The sequence below is a fragment of the Pithys albifrons genome, chromosome 3 (assembly GCF_047495875.1).
Source record: "Pithys albifrons albifrons isolate INPA30051 chromosome 3, PitAlb_v1, whole genome shotgun sequence".
Classification (NCBI taxonomy): domain Eukaryota; kingdom Metazoa; phylum Chordata; class Aves; order Passeriformes; family Thamnophilidae; genus Pithys; species Pithys albifrons.
The window spans coordinates 53,200,223-53,224,420 of NC_092460.1; the positions used below are offsets into that span (position 1 = coordinate 53,200,223).

General features: G+C 37.3%; 1 protein-coding gene across 1 annotated transcript in view; it reads right to left on the bottom strand.

Moving 5' to 3' along the window:
• ANO4 (anoctamin 4) overlaps positions 1-24,198 on the bottom strand; it is a 199,399-nt gene that overhangs the window by 32,293 nt on the left and 142,908 nt on the right. Inside the window, 8 exon segments of the mRNA XM_071551994.1 lie at positions 1,175-1,257; positions 8,754-8,814; positions 9,323-9,419; positions 10,124-10,258; positions 13,576-13,697; positions 14,225-14,280; positions 16,153-16,259; positions 22,876-23,007. Coding sequence (XP_071408095.1) covers positions 1,175-1,257; positions 8,754-8,814; positions 9,323-9,419; positions 10,124-10,258; positions 13,576-13,697; positions 14,225-14,280; positions 16,153-16,259; positions 22,876-23,007 — 793 coding nt within the window.

Genomic DNA, 24,198 nt, shown 5'->3' on the forward strand with positions numbered 1-24,198 from the left:
GGTCTCTCTGTGACTTGCCAGCATTGGCAAGAGCAGGCTGCTAATCTCAGGAGAGCTGAATCAGTATTAGAGTATTTCCTAAATATATGACAATTATCCTAAGGTATCATCAAGAACTGACTGAATATGTGCACAAATAATGATGTTCTTGTTGCTATAAAGAAATCATTTTCCAGGTGCTAAGTTATTTCATGTTATGTTCTTGGATTATTTTCTTAGTCATTAAGCATTAAAAAAAAATCCCAGCAGCAAATGAGCAATTTTACTGTTGCATAGCCTCACTGAATCACATTGCCTGATAGAGACAAAAATCCTGTAACTCAAAGGTCTGTTCTTCTGCTGGCTAGATTAATATAAAAGAAATTCTTCCACAAAAGCAGGAATATAGTTCAACTGCATTGAGACAACTACAGCAGCCTCTTACCATTTCTCCAAGAGCTTCAGGACAGTCTCTACAGAGGAAGGAAAGCAAACTTTGTGGACATCTGTAGTCCAAATCTCACTCCAGGAGCACTTTTTCTGCCATACCCATCTTGCTTTTTTCCTGCATAATAAAATCTAATTCTGCTTAGACCTCAGTTCTCAGTCCCAAGAACAGGTTGTTTCTTTCTGGTAACCACGAAAGGAAAAGGCTAAGGTTATTTTTTGCTGTTTGAGTTCCTAAGGGGATTTCCTCTATCAACTCAGGATGAATTAAGTCCTTCAATTGATTCATCTCCCTCTGTCTCCTCACAGCGCTTAGATAACCAGCACCTGAATATTCAGAAGTTGGTACAAGCCTCAAAGGGCTTTCTCTCCATCAATACTCCTAGTGACCATTTAAAGAATAAATAGAAACTCATTTGCCAAAATTCATGGTGCCCTAGGCTATCAAGAATTTCCTTGGATTAAACAGCAAAATTTGTTAGCTTTCAAAACAAAAATGCATTTCCTACAAAGTGTATTTTCTCCCCTGAGATCTCTCAAATTAATTTAGATTTCCAAAGGTGTAAAAAGAGAAGACAGTTTGGTCTAGAGAAAGTTTCTTCACAGTCCAAAAGGAAACATCTGAGGAGAAAAATGCTTTTTTCATAATTTATAAAGATTTGAAGAATGAATTGAAAATAAATCTGAAATAAACCCACAAATTTTTAACCAAATCTTTTTGTATTGGAGTACATTTTTTTATACAAACCTCTTCTTCTTCCCAGTCTATCAAGTCCCAGTCATATGCAATTACTGCTCGCCTTCTTTTCCAAAACTCCAGAAAAACAGTAGCTGGAGCAAGTAGAAAAAAGGTAGAAAATTGTTTTTAAGTCAAGAAAATGTTAATGAATGTCACAGAACTGCTGAATGAAGCTGTTACACTATTTTAATTTCTGTGCATAAATGTATTCCTTTGAACAGCAAATCACGCTGATGATCAAAACTGCTTTCAAAAAGCATTGCTTTCTAAGGTTCAGTTTACTTGCTTCAACTATGATTGAGGCTTTAAAAATTTCATTTAGTGCTAAATGAGAATGTTTAATTTCTAACCAACCAAGCAAGGGCTCTGAAAGAATGAAATTGTTCCTGTGAGTCACCACTACTCAATATAGCAGATTTCTGATGAAGCTAAAGTTGTAACTTTCCTTCTTGGAAGACCATTTACAATACACAGAAACCAGAACCTGGAGGAAGCACATTCCAGTGCATGTGCAAATCTGTAGAGTACTACTGAGGAAACGGGAACTTCTGTTTTACACCTTTCTAATCCAGACCCTTTTTTACACTACATAAATTCATATATGTGGTATGGCATTAACATCTGATAATTAAACATTGTGTTGTACAGTCTGTGTTGATTGAGTTCAAGATAGAGTAACAGGCCTGCACATGACTGCTGTGGGAAGATGACTGGGAGTAATATTAGGGAACTGGGAAACTATATTCACATACTAACAGAAGTTAGAATGGGACAGAAATATAGGATGAAATGCAATTGCTACTTCCTGAATAGAATGTGGTCAGCATGCCTGAAACCTATACCATGGTGACTCCTCACACACACACACACAACCTGCAACCTTAAGCACATGCTATAGGGGATGGCATGGAAGGTGGAGTGGCATGGAGACACTGCAGCCAGGCTCTGATGCAATTCTTGCAGAGAGGATCTCAGTGGTTCCCTGTAGCTGATAAACCATATAGCAGCAGTCAGCCAAGCAGAAGATGTCTTGCTGTTGAACCAGTAACTCTGGCAAAATCACTCCCTTTGGATGAACTTGGTTCATTATAATCTAACTGTAATACTAACACACCCCTCCTTCTCAAAGTTACCCACCTCCAAGGTACAAACATCCCTCACTGAGGGGTGGTCTACATTTTATTGACTATATCTTCAAAAGAGAAGTGAGAGGATTTTGCACCAATAAGTAACAAAGGTATGTATCACTAGAGTCACTCCAGCTACACCTAAATGTAAAGAAATAGTATAAAAGTATGTTCAGAATTGGGAAAAGTTAGAGCAGACTCTATTGCAACTTCTGGGATCAGTTGACGCTCTGACCCTATCTTCTCCCTCATAGAGGTAAGAACATTTTATGCTGAGTGACCATCTCTAGCTTTCATTGGTGATTACAGCTTGTCTGTATATTGCTTTGAGTCTGTTTTTGCAGTCAGATACTATCACCGTCAGTCTTCAAAACTTAACCTGTCACAAGTTTCTATTATCAGTGTGTATATTAATAAAGAGCACTGTTAGTGTGGGTCCTTCAAGGATGCTAGAAGTTGCCAGCAGTGGGACTAAAGTGTGAAGATCTGGGAGGGGGTCTCTCTTAGGTTGTTGGCGTGTGTCCCTGAACAAGTTCGTTAAACTGTCCTCTGATCCAGTGGGCTGGTCAGTGGAGAGTCCTCATATCAGGACGTTGACAGACTGATCAGGCACAAAGGTCTTGGCTTTCCTGGAGCACGGAGGTACCAGTCAAACACAGAGGATTTGAGGAAATCCCCTCTTTCAGATAACATGTTCATGAGGCAGCACAGTATCAGCTGTCACAGTGTCGCAATAGTCTGGCAATATGTTTCACATCCAGTCCTAAAAGCATGTCCTGAATAGTCTGTCTGCTCTGCTGCAGCATATTGATAAAAATGTGACAAGATACTAAGCACTGGCATCAGTTTGGCAAAAGTGAATTTTTAGCCAGTAAGAATTATGTTTTATTGTAGTAGCCAATGCAGCTAAGGTATGCTTAGAAAACAAACACTACGAGCAGATAAGGTAATATATCAAAACCACGTTTAAGGAGGCAAATATTTGGGCTGAAGGCACTTTTATATATCACATCATTCTTTTTCTGAAAGCTGGAGTTATGTTACATCAGGTCACAGATTTTACAGAATACTCTGAGTTGCAAGGGACCCACAAGGATCATTGAGTCCAACTGCTATGTGAATGACCCATACAGGGATCAAGTCCACAATCTTGGTGTTATTAGCACCATGATCTAACCAGCTAACCAGCTGGTTTAATTTAATCTAATCAAATTAATGGACCTAATGTTGCTATACTTTTTTCAATAATTGCAGTATGATTGGTTGCCATCAGCAAAACTAGTAAGTGCTAATATGGCTGCAGTGCTGTTGAACCATGATTCATTCCTTGATTTTTTTTTTCTGGTAGAGCTGCTTCTCTTCTATTAGCTCATATTGAATTATTTTGTACTGACTAAACAGGTAGTCCTGCACTTTCTGGAGACCTGGGGAAAAGAAGCCTGATTACTATCTCTCTGTTTCCATTCTAAAAAACAGCTGGTAGCAGGACTCCAGTGAGCATATGAGTCCCAGGCATGAACCTCTCAGATAGGTCTGTGCTGAGCAATACTTCTTTTTTTTCTTGTTTTTTACACACCTGGAGTGAGAAATTCGTACATATATTTAGCATATTTAGTATCTGTCAGAGTAAGTATGTGCAGTTCCTGAAGCTTCTTTATAAAGCTATTTTCTAATTGTTAAGCAGCAGATAGGAGGATCTGTGTAGCGCTGTTTTAGATTTCACTGTTACACTTTTCTCCCTCTATCCAGGTCAGTATGCTAGGTATTTTAAAATGTGCTATAAATAACCATCTTTGATTGATTCACTGTGCTACTGAGGTCTTCTAAAAGGTACTGCATTTTGAAATTTCTCTGCTTGTTTTCTGGTCATGTAGTTACTCATTCCCTATACAAACTTCAGCATTCTTTTTTGGCTTTGACACTCAGGCCACAGTTGTCCTTATTGTTTCTCTATTTTCCAACTGGTGTGGTTAAACCAGATGCTGAGTGTTCTCATGAAGTCCTGCTTGGAATTTTGAATTTCTCATTTGCCTTAGCTCCCAAATCTTTTGCTAGCTTTTTCTGTATTGTGCTTCTCCTGCTTCGGAGCTCAACCTTGCAGCTGAGTCCTCAATATCCACTTGTAAAAACAGCTGTCTTAACATCCCCTCCTCAGATGCTTTTGTACTAAGCTGTGATATTATCTAGTAATGCAAATGGCCTCTTGCAGCAAATAGCTTTATCTTGACCTTCTCCTAGAAATCCTCTCCCTATTGTATGTCAGAACACCATTTAATATTTCCATCCTGACTCTTTGAATATATTCTATATAGCAGGAGCATTGCTGAAGAGTATTGTTAAATTCTATCTCCTCAGAGAGCAGACCAATATGAACATTTTATGCTAGAGGCAAGGTTTGTAAGAAAGTAATATCTTTTATTAGACTAACTGATACATTCAGAAAAATTGTTTTATGTTGGCATTTCTTATTGCTTGAAAAAAAAAGTTAAATTCTTCATTCTAGGTCTTTTTTTGCTCTCCTAACTTTGTGTTTCAGCAAGTGTTCTAAAGCTACTTTCTTTATCAAAGGAAACATGCTTCTAGCTAGACAAGAAGAAATTTCAGAAAGGATTTTTCTTGTGTCACTTAGATCCCCAAAGACAGGCAGAGGCAGAGAAACTACCACCATCCCACTTTGTCTCTAGCAATGCATTAGAAATTACAAATTGCTGGACTTTCCTGTTGAACAGTTACAGAACTTTGCTACTGCACTTCAGGAAACATGTAGACAGTAACACCTTTGCAATAAGTTTCCCCACTATCTTAATTGGAAAAGCAAAAGCTACAATTCCATCTGGCTTTACAAAAACATTCTCAGAGTCAACTGAGTATCAAATTTACCTAGTTTTTAAAATGATAAATACTATTTATTCCACTGTAATTGTTAACATTTATTTTGAATTAATTTACTGCTTTCATTTTCTCTTTAGTAAGAATCTAATTTAGATAGTAAAAAGAGGGGAATTTTTCCTAGAAATGGGTACTACCTTTTCATTGAACCCAACATACCTCAAGGCATAAATAAAGGACAAAGTGGAGGTGTTTCCCCAGCACAGAAGGACAAAAAAGCTATTGCTCCCCTCTTTTTGAAAGATTTGAACATATGAAAAATACCACCAAGACTAGACATTCTGAAAAGAAAATTTTTTTTCCATCTTCTGAGATAATGACATCTCAGTGAGCATCAAAGATAAACTGTTCAGCAATAAAAAATAAAAACCAAAGTATTAGTCTTTACAGGGACTTTTTATTATGATCCACAGAGATTTATAGCCTCAATCTGTTTGAAAGGGTATTTCTTTTCAACAGAATCTTCAAGATAGAAAAGCTTATACAAACTACCAATGAATTCCTTAAGTGTACTGAAGGGAGACCCCATTTTGTCCTTTGCTACATCAGTTTAAAATGAAAGTTGTTTAAGTCATATGGCTTTCAGATATCCTTTAGTAAGAATCATTTTTTTTTCTACTGCATCAATTAATTTTACTCCTTATATAGAACTTTGCTTACACAGGACAAAAATCAAGTAAGTGAGATGATCAGTCAATATATATTTTGAAGAAAAGTATGTTTCTATTCCAGTGTCTCCTGGTGCACTTGACAATTCAGCCTTACTTTGATGGGACTCACATATCCCACAATAAAGCATTATAAAAGATGGGTCCCTGTGCTCCTTCAGAGTCCCACAGTCAGGCTCATTGCCAGTCCACAAGTCAAGCAGCCCCTGCTGGTATTTGTCATGGTAATTCCTCTCCCTAACCAGGCCACAGCAGTTTGCTCATCATTTGGAGAAGAATTTTATTTATATTTAAAATGTTAGCAAACCACTTTTTCCATCAATCAAAGATGTCTCCAGAGTAAAAGGAGAATAGCACCATACAGATCACCTCTTCATGGAAAGACCAATTTGATCACACCTGGTTTTGAAACCCCCAAATGAATGGCTGAGGCTTCTTCCTCAAGATGGGAGCTCACCAGTGGATATAAAAATGGTGAAGAAAGTACTTTAGATATTAATAAGACAGTGTCTAAATTCTGGTTAAAGAGATAACACTATTCTAGCTGCCTTTTCTGCTTTCATTCTCTTTATATAAAAGCACTGCCATCATTATTTTACATGTTATTGTCTATCAAACTGGATCATCTGGAAGGCGGAACTTTTCAGACAGTATTTCATGCACTTGCTTGTTGTTTCATGCTGACAGAAGAAACATTTCCACAATCAAACTGGTATCACTGTTTCTTCTCTTCCCCTATGGTTTACTGCAATGATGGCAATGCTTGCAGATGCCAATATGCCTACTGCAGACTGAAAACCCATTTAACACAGGCAGTAAGAGAACTCTCAAATACAGTACCAGAAAATCCCTGGAAAGAGTGACTTTCCTTATTCTAATGCTGCTTTAGCCCTATCTGCATGAAAAATATCTCCACAATCTCACTGTTGCCTTTGCAAGGTCTTCTTTGAGAAACTAAAATGTGGGTGGAGCCATAGGATTGCTCTATTCCCCAAATCATACTCTACACTCAAATGTCCTTCCTGTTGCTGTCCCCACCTCTCTCTTGGTGGCAAGCTCACAAGCACAGTGTAAGCCAACAAAAATCACAGGAAAAGCTCTCGCTCCCAGCTGCTTTCCTGTAGAGCCTCCTCCAGTAGCCAAATCATCCAGAGGACAGCTTTTATTGTATTTTTTTCTTATCTCACTGTGGACTTCGTTGCTATAGATGCGCAGATGGGCAGTGCATTTCCCATTTCTGGCAGGCTGGTGTGGAGATATCCCAGAGGGAATTAGGTCAGGGAGTCTGACAGTGATGCTGAAAGAGGGGGATGAAGGAGAGGCTAACCAGAGTGAGACAGGAAAGAGAGAGGACTTACAACATTTTGCAGGCAGGCATGTTCAGCTTCCTCATTTTTTCCTAAGGCAGAGACCACAGGGCAGGACCAGGCATGGTTACCTGAGTGAGGGACTCCCCTCACCTAGAGGTATTTTTCCTACAGCCCTGGGTTTGGGTAGTGCTAAGACACAGATGCCATGCTGTGAGCACAGCTGCTTTCTGAGAGCAGTGTTATTGTTAAGAGGGAACAAAAGCATTGGTGCAAAAAGCTGCACTCCAAAGACATGCTCACCAGCAGTTAGGGACAGTGATATAAATGTTCAGCAGTGTAACCTATCGATTTTTCACGTTGAGATGGAAGTCCCTGCCTGTATCTTGGAAATTCTCAACTTCGGTGAACACATAGAGGAGGAGTTTGGAAATGCTGAGTAAACATGTAAAAAAAATCTTTAGGTTTTCAAAATTTTTGGTGGTTCTCAACTCTGGTGTGGTGTTAAAACAAAGCTGAAATATCAACCAAAACATAAAATCTGTATGATCGGTGGATTTTTTTTTTTAAATGTAAGTTGTGATATTTTAATATTGTCAATATTGTATGAAATTACATAAGTAGACTTGATTGGTTTATGACCTAACTTTATGGGTTAACTTAGACAAAACCAGAGTTTTAGAGAAAGGAACAGACAGACTGGTGGGCTAATCTATGTTGTCCTGGTGGCTCTCACGTTGTCTCTTTGTGGTTCAGTAAAGAGATATGCAGTTTAAAATGCAGATTATAAGAATTACGTGGACAAAGCAGTTGGAGATGTGTGAGTAAGAAAGGAGAACAATGGCTAAATCAGGATAGCTCAAGCACCTGGAGCTGTGAGATGGATGCCATTTTTGAGTCACCTCACTGAGCCATTTTCTAAAGTCATTAACCTTCCCTCAGAATAGCATGGTAGAAGCTGGGCATGCTTAGGGCAACTTGTGCTGTCAGAAATCACTGTTTCCTCTTGCCTTCAATTCTGCCTACATGACCATAGTAGGAAAAATAGTTAAGCCAGAAACAGAATTGTTCTACGGGCAAAATTCAGCCTCCATGGTAACAGTTAGATCACTCTCGGACCAATTTGCCATTCAATTAAATCTTCCATTTATTTCATCTGAGTTTTGATTTAACTGCAACCAACTTACACGTATTTAAGCTTTATTACCTCTCTGCAAAGTGGGGAAAAAATATTTCATTTTAATACTGACTCTAAACTGAGCTGCCCTAAGCTAAGAGAAGCCCTGAACAGTAATAGAGTAAATGCTTTAGTACCGATGGATTTAAAAACAGTTGGAAATTCCTGCAAAATGCAATATAGATATAATCTACATAGACACTACATAGTGCATTCATGTTTTAATTTTAATTAGAATTATTATATAAAAACCTGATTCAATCAATTCCATCTTCCATTTGCAGAAACAGAAAATACTCAACCTATGTTGTTTTTCTCAGTGCCTGAAAAAAGTATAATGGAAAATAAAAAGGTCTGTGCTGCATCACAATCTTCAAGAAATACATGGTGCAATTGCTTAATATCAAAGCGAAAACTTACCCCATACTGCCATGAAAACAGCAAAAAAGACAGTAGCTCCATTGTCAAAAAGGTGGGTAACCTGAGGGATATATTAATAGTGTGATCAATTTGTGATATTAAGCCTTTGTTTTCTATTTTCGTCTAATAGAATTAATGTGATCATGTGTGTTGCTGGTCTGACAATCCAGAGGATCCTTCCCTTGACATGTGAAATGCACCCGTCAATTGACAGGACTATTTGCCAGCCTGGCCTGGGACTGACTGCTGCCAGTACCAGATATGAGCATCATTTCAGACCCTAAGCATTCATCCAACAGAAGATGGATCAGAAGGTGAAGGTTGATGTCAAGGACACCCCAGCACATGCATCCAAGACGTTACCCGTGAGACTTGAATCTCTAAGTGTAAATTGCATTCAAGTGTCTTACAACCTAAACTAAGTACTGGTGAAAGGCAATGTTAATGTTGGCTGAACTTGATCTGACCTTTCAAGGTTTTATCTACCCAAGTTCACTAAAGACAAATGCAAAAGGCAAAATTAATGCTTTTACCACGAAAGAATTTCTATTTGCATAGCTTAAACTTACCTTGGCATAAATGCAGCTGTCTGATAACCTCATGAAGGGGCAGTATTTATCACATATAGGACACATTATGATATCTGTAGCTTGGCAGACTTCTTTACTGCAAAAACAGAATAGTCAAAAATTAATGGCTTGATTAGTACAACAATCTGCACAACGATCTGTCTTAAAATAGACTGATAGGTTTCACTAATATTCACTTATTGAACAGAAGTGGTCTGTAACTGAAACCAAGATGTTTATAACTGCATGTGTATAATTAATATTTGCTGACTGTCTAAGACTGCAGAGCTTACAGTCATAACTGCAGAGTAGTTCCTCAGGGACAACCCAGCAGCATGCCTTCCCCATTTCCAGCTTCATCTTGAGTCTGAGTGAAGGAGGGTGAGGATAACTGCAGACAAAGTTCAGTTTGATTTATTCTTGTGACTTGTCTTAAATGTGCAAGAATTTAGAGATGAAGCACTCAGCAGAAGGTCTAGGGCTTTCTTCATTGGGAAAGGCATTAAAGAGAGTGAAAATTCCCCACTCTTCTGCTGCCCTGTTACAAGAGTAATGATGGGTCCAACTTTTTCCCTACTTCATAAGCAACTGGAATTGGGCAAGAAGCATTTCCTCTCATCCCAATTTAGGAGCACAAAACATGGAAAGTGTGATACTGAGTACCTTATGAGAACCAAGCAACCTTTCCTGACTGTTCATTCAACAGTTCAAAATGAAATAATTAACAACTCATGGGAAGATCTCTTAAATTATTCGTAATAACCAACAGCTGTAATTTCCTCATCAATGTTCCCATGTTACCTGACTTGGCAGTGGTTCAAAGTGGTGACTCCATATAAAAAGACAAACAATCCAATGAAGGCAGCTGGGAAGAGCATCCCTGTGTACCAGCCTAACCAGGCAAAGTACAGTCCAATTTTCTCACCAAAGTACCGCCTGTTTTAAAGCACAACACAGCAAAGTTACCTGCTAATCAGAATAAATCTCCTTAATCTTGCTCATTAATTAAAAATAAATATTTCTATCATATCTGAAGAGTAGATTAGAGAGCAGAGTCAGAATTTCCTGAAGAAAAACCTTTCAACTAGGCTTCTAAATCCACACTGAGGGACCTGCTTCATGAATGAACTTAAAATATGAATTTAAAAATTCACTAACCACTGTTTACAGTTAGATGAGTGAAGATCTCATAAAGGAAATACTGAGTTACTTTTAAAAAGCTAGTTCTTTGTATGTGGGAAATTGATTATTTGCTTTGACTTTTGGCTGTGTAACTGTACTGCCTAAATAACTGTACTGAAATCAGTTTCATCCTTAAAACTGGTATAACAACAAGAACTATTTGAGCCCAAATTATTTCTAAGAAATTGATTGACCAGAGTTTATTCTCCAATGCAGTTTATTTATATTTGTTCCTGGAAAATTAATTTCATGATTCTACTGCAGGTGGAAAGTGAAATGCAGGTAAGGTCCATCAGCTTGCATTGATTTCAGGAAATTAGTCTGAATTAATCCCAATTTATTAGATACCTTGCTCAAAAACTAGCAGCAAAGTAGCCAGAAAGCTCATTTGTGCTACACATTCATTAGCACTTTTCTTTTGCCCAAACACAACCAAACCTTTATTTAATTGTAAAGAATACACAGAGCACACAAAACCCCTGCTGGACTCATCAGCATAGGGGCAGGTTCATATATTGTCCTGTGTCTGGGGTCTAGTGCACAGTAGGCTGAGATTTTAGGGGATTATTTGCAAGATTAGTTTTAAAGAATGAGGAAAGATGTTATGCTTGAGTTCCACAGACTTTTCAGGTGACAAACTTGCATAACCACTGAATTGGAAAATATCTGCTCCTGAAAAAACACTTTCACACTAATGATGCAACTGCAAATCTATTTAGAGACAAATGGAGCCAACATTGTTGGCACCTCTGTGTTACCACAAAACATCTTTAGGCAAACTTTCACAGTGAGAGTGGAAAGACCTATGATGGTTCTAGGGCTGGATGCACTGGAGAAGAGGACACTTGGTCTGGACTGCACAAAAATAGAAGCTTCCAAATGGGTGTTAAAAATTTCAAGTGTGAGAAATCTCTCTGTGGGCTGAACTCATACTCTTGAATGATACTGACCTGTAGTGACTATTTTCTTTTGAGTTTACCAGCTCTGTATAAGAAGCCTTTTTCTTCTGTCATTCAACAGAGACACAAATTTACAGGCTATCAAGATGATAAGCCAGCAATAATGTGCTCAGTTCTGACAGGGGCAGCAGGTCTGATTGTAAAACAACACACTGGAAACTGTTTTCTTAGCATTTTTTGACTTACGAGTGTTAGTGAAACCTTTGGTCTAGTTGTTTCATTGACACCTAGGATGTCAAGCTGTGCCTGCTCCTCTGAAGAGGCAAGCTCACATTGAGAGCTTACTCCTACTTAATATTTATGACTTATTTTTCTCCATGTACATAGTTCAAAAACCTGCCATTCATCAAGCTTTATTTTTTTATTTCCTTCCCTACACTCAAGGATGAATACTTCCTTGTTCCAACCCCCTAGCTGACAAACATTCATGACAAAATTCATGTCCTATCCTGTTGAGCCCTTCAATGTAATGGTGCAAATCATAGTATTCTTTTTGATCTAAAAATCAAGCAGCTTAATCTTAAACTGGAGATCAAGACATTTAATGTAAACATGGAGCAAAATGCAAGTTAATCATGCAATAGTTTTACTTTCTAGCTTATTTAGGTAGTTTTACAATCACTTATAAAATAAAGTGTTTTCCCTCACTTTTTGTCCTGTGAATAACATGCACAAGAAGCAGCAGGAGCAATTTGTGCACAGTCTGGAGGGAAGTAGCTTTGCACAGAAGTGTGAAGGAGGTGATCCAAATCCCGCAGGAATCACTGCAACTGTTTCCGTGGATTTACATAGTCTCAGAGCAAATAAATATAAGTCTAGTTTCTTTCCAATTATTATCAGTTCTATGTGTCTTAAATTATTCTTGTAAAATAACAATGGATGCTAAATTCCAAGAGAAGTATAATGAAAATATGATACCACATCTGTTGATGAATGAGTGGCTTTGCAAATTATGCCGAGTCTGTGCCTTCAAACTGCCACATTTCAAAACAGAATGAAAACAGAATCATGCAATTCCCCTCAAATTACTTTCTCTCATTTATTTCTAGTGACTAGTATCTCTATAACAGCCAGCTGATGAGATTAAGTGAAATCTGGGCGTCACCAAACTGACAGCACAGGAGATGGAAACCTCATTTCAACATCTTAGTAAAAAATGAAACAGCACAGAAGTATGAACGATTTCCCTTACCATTGTGGCAACTTGACTTAAAGGTTTCTATTAGTTACAGGACTTATGAAAGGGGAAATTATTATGCTGGACCAATTTGTATGCTCTTCCTGATAGCCAGTGTATCAATATCTTCAGTGGTCCTGGTACATCCAGAGACTTTATTAATAGGCCCTTGTAGCTTCATATACCTCTCTTCAAGTAGAAAAAGCCCATTAATGCCCAATAATAGTTCTACCAACATGATCACTAAAGGCTTTGGCTCTCTCTATATGCATAAAAATTATGTAAACCTCTATTAGTACATGTCAGCCTATTTGAAAACATTATTTACAAGGGCTGTAGAACTTGGAATCACATCTCAGCTTTCTCAGTGTTTTTTCTCCTTGCAGGCTAGTTCCAAGATGAATACAAATCCAGACAGTGGTGATGTAGCTGGCCTGACTTGAAGGACAGTGGCATAGAATAGCACAGCCAGTGACTGTAAGCTCTCCTCTGTGCCATTTGTAAGCATTGTGAAACTGCATTCTTCCATGGTTGCTTTTTGGGAAAAAGATGAGTCCATGAAAGCCTGTTTTTCACCAAAGCCATGCTCTGAGTAGGAAGAACTCTAGTAAACAGATATGCAACCAAGTATATCCAACCTGCACAGATTTCTCTCTGTTTTTTTCTCTCTTAAATACTTTGCAAACCATTCATTAGAAGTTACAGTATCAGGAAACTCTAGAAGGAAACTCCCTTCACTTTTGGGCCCTTCTAAAACTCTTCTATAGATATCTCTGGATGTAGTGGCACCATGAACTAAACGGAGTCTCATGACCACAGGATCAGTTTTTAAAAAGCGTATGAATTAACTGAGCTTTTCATGGTTTTGTCAGAAGTGAGATAACCTATGCTCAAAGCACCTACAATGTGACAAAGTAAAAGCAGGTAAGTCTTACCTTACAAGATCCAGTGGCTGGTATTTATACCACACTCCCCAGGAAGCCCAGCACTCATAGAGCAAGTGTCTGTGGTTTTCTGCCCCATGAGTTTTTATAGAATTCTTACTTCTGTAACTTCCCTAAAATACAAATCTGGGCATTAATGAACAATAGCAGGAAAAAAGACTATTTAGGAAATCCCTCTCACTAGCAGTATGGAAAACACAATTAATGCAAACTCCGTATTTGTGCTCCAAAAGTTAAACATGACATTAAAAGAAAATTATCTGACTTCACCAAGATTTGAGATTATTCTACTTAAGAAATTTACAATAAATGGTATTCAAGTGAAAGGCTATAAATTGGAGACAAAAAATACTGCAAAACACACATATTTCCCCTCTGAAAGCATACTGGTTTATCAAATCAAGTATTTTTTACAGAAGAGATCTAGAACAACTCTCTTTATTAACCTGTTTTTGCAAGAAAAAGCCCCCATTTTTATCTCAAAGAAAATGCATTGCTAAATGGAAGGTATGTCAGAGGCAGATACAGAATGCAAGAGAGTAATAACATTAATAAGATTGAGAATAAATTTTTATACAATTAAGGACTAATTTTCTGGGAAATGTCTGTTCAAAAAGAAAAGAAAAACTGAGAAAAATACCTCATGGAGAGGAAATGCAGCTTCATAGGAGCCATTACTGAGCAATCGATTCAAACCTAAGAATCAAAAATATTCAATTATTTACCAATAGGAGCAGAAAAACTGCTGAGTAAAAAGCAAAACACATTTACATAATAAACTGGCTAAATGAAGATTGAAGTCCATTGACAGTACAAGATATATGTAGAAAAATGATCTTTTATAGATTTTGATAACTAAGATATAATACAAGCAATTTTTTCAAATAGCAATCAGGATTTGTCATTTATTAGGTTAGAGGTTTAAAGATTCATTTTCCAAATCCACCCTCAATGTAACTTCGGTGAAATTGGAAACCTCACACCAGGACTGAAGTTTGACCTGGTAAGATATGGTCTAAGAAGCTGTTTAGAAGAAAAGCTGCATACCTTGGGAGCTGAAAACTTCATGGAAGAACTTTACACTTTTAAACTGCAGGCCACTAAAACAACTGAAAATCTGAATTTCCATAGGGTAACAACTTTCTAAAATATGTTCACTTTATGTCTTATGAAAGGTGCTGGACAAAGAGAATAGGAACAAGACAAGCTGCAGCAGTACAAGATCAGAAAACAAACAGGAATGTGATCCAAGGAATTCCTATGTGGCATAAAAAAGTAATTGTACACCCCACTCACTCAGGCTTTTTACCTCTTTAATGAGGGCCTTAAGTGAAATAATAATGCTTGCTGAGGTATGAGTGCTTTTCTCTTGGAGAGTCACCAAAATAGGATTGAACAGTTACCAGGCAACACAAAGCAAAATACTGACAGTAACAGCCTGAAAGCATTTGAACCTGATTGACCAAGAGGCATACAGTCTTGATTCCTTTTCTAATTCACAGGGGACTGATAGCAGCAAGAACACAGCAATGAGAAGTATTAATTCAACATGAATAGCTATTTCAGTGGTAGCATCAGTATCTCTGGCAGAAAACCAAACCCTGTACTGCCGAGCTTTGCTTTGCTCTGCACAGAGATCATTGCAAGGTTGTGTTTATTGTAGGTGCAACACCAGCTGGTATGTGAGGGAGATTGGGAACTTGAGGTAGACAGGGACAGCAAGTGTGTGTACAAGATGCAATGGCTGCTCTGCTTAGAGCTGATGCTGCTGTCATTCCAGTGTCTGAGAAAGAAATAAAAAAGTGAAGTTCTGCGTTATTTCTCTTCCTCTTCAGGAAAGGTGGGGTTTGAACAGCAGGGAAATGAGATAGGCTGGAGAATTTTATGGGGATTGCCTATAAATATGTGATACCACAGTCTCTGTGATATTCAAGCAGCTCTGTATCAGTATACAGAAGGCAGCCACTGTTTTGTATTCTACCCCTCCTCTGTCACTGCCCACTCTCCTGGACCTGCATATGTGCTGCTACAAATATCCACTCCACTTACTATTTGAAAGTGAAGCCACAGTTACATATGGCATTCTTTGCACTGAGAACATCAATGGTGAACTCCTTTTGAAGTACAGCAACTATCGAGATACAGAATCTCCCATGTCCCTTAAGGATGGACAGGTATCCAGGGAGAAGCCCTATAGGCTGAGATGTATAGCAGCACGTATCTTGCCATCCTTTCAAATATATTTTTATGAAGGAGTAAAAGTTTCCTGCATGAGTCTATCTGCTTCACCACTGCTAGCTATCTGTTCATATTTCCAGTCTAAATCAGCCTCTTCCCTTGCAGAAGTGATAAATCCCATGTGATGACACATGCATGTGAAAGCTGACTGATATTACAGGGAAATGATCACATCTTTCAGGCAAAGCCCCTATAACAGCAGTAGGTGAGATGTAAAGAGCTCAAAACTGAGGTGATTAAAAACGAAGCAAAAGAGTCTATTATGAGCCCAGGCAGATGTCCTCTCTTTTTTTTTAACTCATATTTTAAAGCACATTGCTCAGTACTTACCAATTTTGTTTTTCCCTTCTTCATATTTCACTCTTTGTAAGATATGGTGTACAATCCTACTTCTTGTAGCATTATTGAAGAAAGTATCTTTGTTGTGTATTATGAAGCTACATGAAAAAACCACAAAAAGCATTTCAGAAATATACAGTAGCATGTTTAAGGTAAATATTTAGTCCCATTACTTTCTATAGCACACCAAAAAACTACAGTATGTGAGAAAGTACAAGAGACTTGCCCCTTTCAACCACCACCCTTTCCTCTTTCTCCAAAATTTTTGTGCTCCAGGTTGTCTTATTTCTGAATGTGGATTGTAAATCCATATTCACAGAATGACCATCAAGGCTACTTCATGGTCCGAAATACTCAATAAAGAATTGAGAGGAGAAAAATTTTCTCAGTCTGTGAAGAATCTCACACTTCAAATTTCAGTTTACAGGGGCCAGAGGTGAAAACATTTTTAAACTAGGTGCACATAAACATTTATCAGACATTACTGAGCTATAAACTGTATAAGGCAGAGGCTTTCTGGCAAGTTTTTTAACCTTTGTTGCTGTAAAATGGAACACTTTCCTCAGCTGTTCTGTGTCTGCTGCCCTTGTTAGATTTTCAATATGCACAAGGATTTGGATATTCATAAGAGCAATACAGTTTCTTTTCAGGCTCAGTAAGGGCTTAAGCTTTATTTATGAGACAGTTCACTAAAGGTTTTATCACTTTGTCACTTCATTTATAAGATAAAAAATAAGTAAGGATTAATACACTATAATTTTTATTACCTGTGAAGTTTATGTACTGGTAGATAAAGCCAGTGATTTGTCCTGCAACAGCTATAACCATTAGCCTGGTCCTATAAGTCTTATTTGTGTGAGGTGTCCTTACTCAAAAGGAAAATCCCAATGAAGATAATGAGAGTACTTCTGTCAGGAAAGGTTCCAGAGTTGATCTTTAGTTAAAGTCCCTTTAAAAAATGTCATTGTGGAAATACTGCTCTTACATTCACACTGTAAGAGACATGAAGAGTCAGTGAAGGTTAATTGCTTTGAAACTATATTTGTAGCCTTCTTAATTAGACTCTGAACTGGAAACTTCAAACTGTCTTTCCATGGATAACAAAGCACAGCAAAGCTAACTCTTGACTAAAGAAAGCTCTCAAATTAATGGAAATTCAACCAAGAATAAATTACCAGTGAATCCTGTTCATACATTCTCTTTGGTAATTTTCCAGGTTGTACAAACTCTTTAATGGTAAATTTAGCTCCTGAATCTTTGAAAACCCCTTTGGAAAAAAGTGGCGTTCCTTTTCAAATTATTTTGTAGAAGCAAAAGATAGGAATAGGCTATTTTCTGCTGTACTGGTAAGATGTACAAGCTGGAAGCTGAACACCCATGATCTGGTTACAAAGCTACAAAGTGAGGATATGTGAATGCACTTACCAATGTGCATCTTTGCTCTATGGGATCCACAGACACTGAAACATTTGGTGTCGGACACTCACCATACCTACAAGTATGCTCAAAGCAAATGCCTCCTACTGGAGGCAGTACAGACTAAGAGCACAGATGTTGTCCAAAGTAGCAATCACTACATGAGTAGTGTATTCTTTCGGACATGAAAAATGCCCAACCCTCTGTACTTCCAGGTCAATCACTGAAGCTACCTGTTGCTGGTTGAGGCAGTAGCAGGTTTTTAGCTCATTTAACATTAAAGGAAGTAAATCATCAGCTGTAGTACCAGCAACAAGATGAGCCTGAAGTATTCCAGCAAGAATATTGCTACACATTTTTATACTTTATTTGTTTGAAAATGGGTATATTATGAGTACTTGCTCTTTATTTTCAGTTTGCTTGACTTTTAGGGCTGCAGCTGACATTTTTGTTTATCTAAAAGGAAATGTTTGTTAATGGTTATTAGGGATTTTTCATATCCTATGGCAAAACCAGGATCACTTTGGGATTGAATATGCCTTAGTGGCTCTCTGTTTTCAATTTGGCACATCACAGCCTCAAAACTGCCAAAATAAAATAGAGTCATGAAAGTGCTGAATCTTTCCTCTATCTTCCTCTGCCCTTCCCCCCAGACCAGTCTTCCCCCAGATGACTTCCTAATTTGAATTGGTTCATTGAGATAGAATGAACTTAATGTATTTCTCTGTTTCATTCCATTTTTTGCAGAATCAGAGAGAATTTAAAAAAAACCATGGCAGGGCATATCCAACATTACTAGAACAAAGACTTGTTTAAGAGCAGGATTTGCAGAATTATGATCCCCCATTTATAAAAAGCCATTTATAAATGTATAGTTTTTTGATTACAGATGTATTTAAACACCAAGAATGAGCACCCTGGTACAAAACAAGTAAGTGTCCATGCAGCCCTATGCCCTGTCTTCAGTTTCAGCAGCTTCCCTAATCCAATCATGATTTTGGGGTGAGCAGCTCAGTGGCACATGAGCACAGATTGTCTTAGATGAGATTTATTAGGATCAATTTGAACATCAGAGAAAGTTTAAAAAGTAACTCCAACCTGAGAGACGCATATCTTGGAAATCTGAAAAAGATACAGAACCAGGTACACCTGTGCCACAAGGGGACATAATACAAATGAGAATCACTCCATTAACCTCTGATATTAGGGCCATTTTTGGTTAATTAATCCAGATACTATCCTAGTCCTTCTAATTGTGTAAATTTTTAATCTGATTTTCACTAAGTAATAAATATTTATTTTACATGGTTTATTCAATTATGTATTAAATTAATATTTAACCAGGGAGTTTATCAACTTTGGAAGAAAAAGCAAAGGGTGAAAAAAGCTCCTGATATAAGTTGGAAATCTCTAAACAGCAATTAAAAGTATTTTCCTAGACAGTGTACAGCTATCTAAACAATTGCAGCTAATTGCTGCTGTTACTATTCCCAACTGACGAGCAGCTCACTACATAAAATAACTAAGATGCAATAGAAAAACAACTAATTATGTCTGATGGAAAATATTTTCACATATTGTTCATTCTTGTAATTGATAATTTTCACAAGAAACCCTTTGTTAGTGATAAGGTCTTTTCCAAATTGTGGCTGCAGAAAAGAGACACTACTCAGAAGTCTATCTTGAAAATTACCATTTTGTACACAATTAAAAAACCCGTAAACATGCAGAATTTCCTTCCTCCAAAGGAGATTTCTTATTACTTAAGAAATAAGATGGATTTCGGTCTTCTCTTGTACTGACAGTTTTGTGATATACCTTATAAGGCATGCCATAATCCTTTAAAAGAAAATCTGAAGCCGTGCTGCAAGTTATTTAGGCACATCTCACTAATGTCATTCTTGCATTTTCTTCTTTGCCTGTCTTGGAGGGAGGACAGACAGCTAGCTCTTAAAACAAACTTAACTTTTTTTTTTTTGCTAGCCTTCCTCCACATCTGGCCTTTTTCCATCTGAATGGGAAAGAAAAATGCAAGAAAGAAGACAACCAATATGGTCTACTAAAATTGGGCATGCTCCTTATACATCAGTATTTTAAAAATATTAATCCCTGTTGGCAAAAGGTCTGATCAGCCCTTGATGGTTTTATTCTTAACTATTTTCTTCCTCAGCTACCAAATTTTAAGTATTTTTAGTCATCTGTCTCCATGCTTTTAAAAGCCGCTAACACAAATTGAGTGTACCCAAACCATGTTATAAATATCATCTCAAGTAGCTCAGTTGGTTAAAACTTGGTTGTAATAATGCCAAGGTCAGGGGTTCAATCCTCTGTGTGGGCCATTGACTTAAGAGTTGAACTCGATGATCCTTGTGGGTCCCTTCCAACTCAGAATATCTGTCTGTCTGTCTGTGAATCTGTATCAGAATGGAGACCTACATGTGAAAGCTGTGGCTAGATCACAAAAGATAAACTGCCTATTCTTTGACGAGATTAAAAACATCTGAAGCTACAAAGAAAGGAAGAAATAAGGAATTCTTGACCCAAATTCCAACACTCAGACAAGCATCAGGCATGAACAACTTCACATAAATATTTAAGGATTAATATTTTAGAAAATGAACTGCATATAACCATGAAAAAAGGAAGAATTTGGCAATTTCCACTATGGTATGTGGCACAATCTACAGTGAGGACATGGAGATCTTATCTGAAAACTCAGAATATAGAGATTTATACTTCCAAGATGGTTGTAATTTTCTGTGATTTACTCCACAGTCATTAAGCAATTGTTCAGTATGTCACTGATTTATGACAAGACAGAAATTCTAGGTATTTTCAACTGGCATCTCTTGCTCTCCAAAAATTCTTCTACAGTACCCAAAAAAATCCTCATTAGTGTAATTAAAAGACTGATTATGTTTTGGGCCTCTGTGAGTATTTCTCAAAGAACAGTTGAATGTACTTCCCACTCATCTCTTCCTCTCACTTAGGATTCTAGATTTTAAAGAAAAATTTATGGGTTTTACTATAAACTTGAAACTCAAAATCTTTATTTATGATCTGACAAAAAGCAGACACAAAAAAGCAGTGACATTTTTCAGCTTCCACCTTATAAAGTGCAAAAGGACTGAAAGCCTTGCATTTATTCTCCATTCTCTGATGACTTCAAGAACTTTGTGTGTTACAAACATTTTCCTTGCTCAAAAAATGGCCATATGTTTGATGAAAAGTCTTAAACACTGAGGTCAGCCAGTTATCACTGATGTGGTACTGGCACCCTTCCTGTCCTGTACCTGCTCTATCTGAATTAGTTTTTGCAACTGTGTGATGGAAGAGAATGCATCTAAAGGTCCAAGAAAAAGAATGAGATTGCCACTGCTCTTCTGACTTGCAGGATGTGTACTTATTGAAGACTCTGAACTCCACAAGTAACTGCCCATGACAATTATGTAGCCTCCATTACAATAGCACTGTAATGGCAATATGATATGGTAAGAGCACTGCAGCAAAACCTTAACTACCCCAAATATGGAAATCTATGGACTTTTCTTACTACTGACAAAATGCAAGCGAAATTATCATAACATTACTGTAGATTGTAATTCTTCATTTCTGCATTTCAAGAATTTCCGAACTTATTTATCTTCACATTCCTAAGACAATATTGTGGGTCTCTGGGTTAAAAATTACAACACCTGCATGCAATTCACTTCGCAAATATTGACAAAGTCATTGCATTTCAAAATTCTAGTGAAGCAAAACAAGACAGACACAGGCTGGAGCATGATTGGAATATGACTGCTGACAGACTCAACATCTTTTGGGAGAAGAAGGATAGCTCAGCCAACATTTGATCATTCCGCACACAAAAGAAAAAGGAAGGCTACACACAGAAAATAAAACAGAAGATGTTGGGCCTGCCGGGGAGTAAGGCTTCCAAGTGTGCAATGATGTAAAAGAAGTGCCAAACAACAGCAGGAGTGTTAATGAAACTAACACAGTACTTATTAAACATGCCAGTTTACCAACATGAACATGAGCAAGGCAGAAGAATGAAGAAATATTCTGTTTTTTTATATGTCAATTCTTTCAGCCACAAAAATATATCTGAGCCCTTTCTTATGTGTAGTAATTTTATGGGGAGATAGCAGTTAGTATTATTGTTAATAAAAACATTAACACTGACATCTCAATTTATTAATTTTTTTAGTATCACTGATCTATTCTCAAACTAATTTGCACCTATTCTTCATCTTGCAGTGCACAATAACGGACCCATCTTTTTGCTCAATTATCAAACAGACTTCTACTGAAATTTCCCTAGGGTTTTGCACCTGTTCTTGTTTTCCTGCTGTTTTTGGAAAGACCCTACTTGTGACAGAGGTTTATGTTATTCATTCTTATTGCAGCTAATAAATCCAATTCCTGAAAAATTATTTATTCAAAGTGAGGCATTTTAGAGCACTATCAACTTGGCTTCTTCCTGAATACATGTATTTCAGAATTTTGACTTTGAGCTATCTGTAATTCATTCTGTGTCTCCTGTTTGTATCCTTTGTGGTTTTGCTCTCAGTACAAAATTGTTTCCCAAATCGCAAACACTACAACTACTCATGAGACATCCAAAGTTTGACACCCCTTTAATTGAACATGAGCTCTGAAAGTCATGTTGGCCTTTTTTTATTCTGCATTCTGCAAGTGAATAAGGGCTTCATGTAGTCAAACTATTTCTCAGTGACACTGGTGCAACACTGGTGCCATTGTTATGCTTGAAGAATTGTCACTGAGAGGTCTAAACACTGGCATTTTGCAAGCAGTTTTGCTTCCACGAAAGTAAAAGAGAAATTCAAAAAACCTGACATCGTTTTCTTCAGAATTCTGTTTGTTCTACAGTCAACTAGGAATGAAATGCTATCTCAGTATTTCAATTATCGATGCCAGAAGGACTAATTTTAATTATGATCAAGACATAGAAATGCTGAGAAAAGTAGGTTTAAACACATCTTTAAGTGACCAAGAACAACTGCAATTCTGACCTGAGAGAAAATATCCATTTGACTACTTTAGGGACGTAATTGAAATTCCAATGAATTAAAAGGAACTTTCCCATTGCTTTCCTTTAACTTTGAGTTGGACCATTAATTAATAGAAATGCAGACTCTGTCACTCCCTTTTTGTGATGAAAAACTAATATGAAGGTACTAATCTTTAAGGCATGAACTAAGAAATTTATTTTTCCAAGCTGAATTCAAAAGGAAAACTTTTCATCTTGCAATTGAGATATAATAAAATACTCACTGATGGATCCTTTGTTGGCTGAAAGGAGCAGTATAGCAGTCATTCTCCTCCAGATCTGGCAGTGTTTCCTTGTCCAGTTTCATTGGCTTTCTGGGTAACCATCCTCGGAACCTGCTTATTTGTTTCTCGATCCTGCAGCACATGAAAAGTGTGAGCATTTGAAATAGTGGTTTTTTTCACTACATTACTGAGCACAGGTTGTCAAACTTAATATTTAATATTCACTACTAAAAAAGATGCAATGTCTTTTGACTTCTTTGGAAACTGACCAAATTATATGTGCTGGACTTCATTATTAATTACCAGCTTTGAGCAGGGTAGCATCTTATTTCGTCTCAACAAAAAGCAGTGCTGATGTTACATGCTGCTATAAATGTTAAGCCCAGTAAGAACTTGACATGTCTCTAAACCTTTATTGGTCAGCTTTTCAGTTAGTTTGGATTTCCGGCTTAATTGACACATTAGATTTTGGACTTCTAAACATTATAACAGTGGATACTGTGGCAAAGATCTTTGGCAGCTAAACCTCAACAAGCTGCATCCCTTTACTGCTCTCTGTACAGATTCTTACCTTGCAACGGTTCCTATTAAAAAACTGGCTACTTTGTTCATTTGGTTCAATTGCAGTTTCTTGCAATGTTACAACCTCCATGAAACCAGAATAGTTAGTGTGCAGGTTAGCAGGTGACTGCTATGCAGATTCTTAAATTTGAAAGGTGAAAGCACACTATGATCAAGTTGAAGAAAGGGCGAGTTTAACTGCAAGTGCACTCACGCAAAGATATACAGCAAAATGAAGGGAAGAAGCAGAGCTGATTGGAGGAGACAATCTCAACCAAATTTACATCTATACTAAAATACTGTAATGAAAAATGCCTAAGATGAGATATGCCTGGCACACCGAACCCTGCACTCTCAGATGTCTCTAACAACTTCAAGTCTTCATAGAACTGGAGCTAAAGGGTAAGAATTGACTTCTTTGAACTTAAAGTTCAGTTCTTGATGAAGCTCAAGGACTGCAAATGTGATTTCCATTTTTTGGGATTTGGGTTTTTGTGTGGTGTGGGGTTTTTTGTTGTTTTTGGAGGTGTTTTTTGTTTGGTTGGTTGGTTCGCTTTTCATTTTGTTTTGTTTTTTTTTTTTTTTTACAGAAGCCAGTACAATAACTGTGACCACCAAATGCTGAGAGCTCTGACAGTCAGTTTGAGGAAAACTGTGTGAGAAAGTGATGTTAAAGTAGTAAACACTTTCATTTAAAATACATATAATATTTCCTGGAATATTCAACCTTCTCACAGCAGGTATTTTAACTTGGATAAGAAA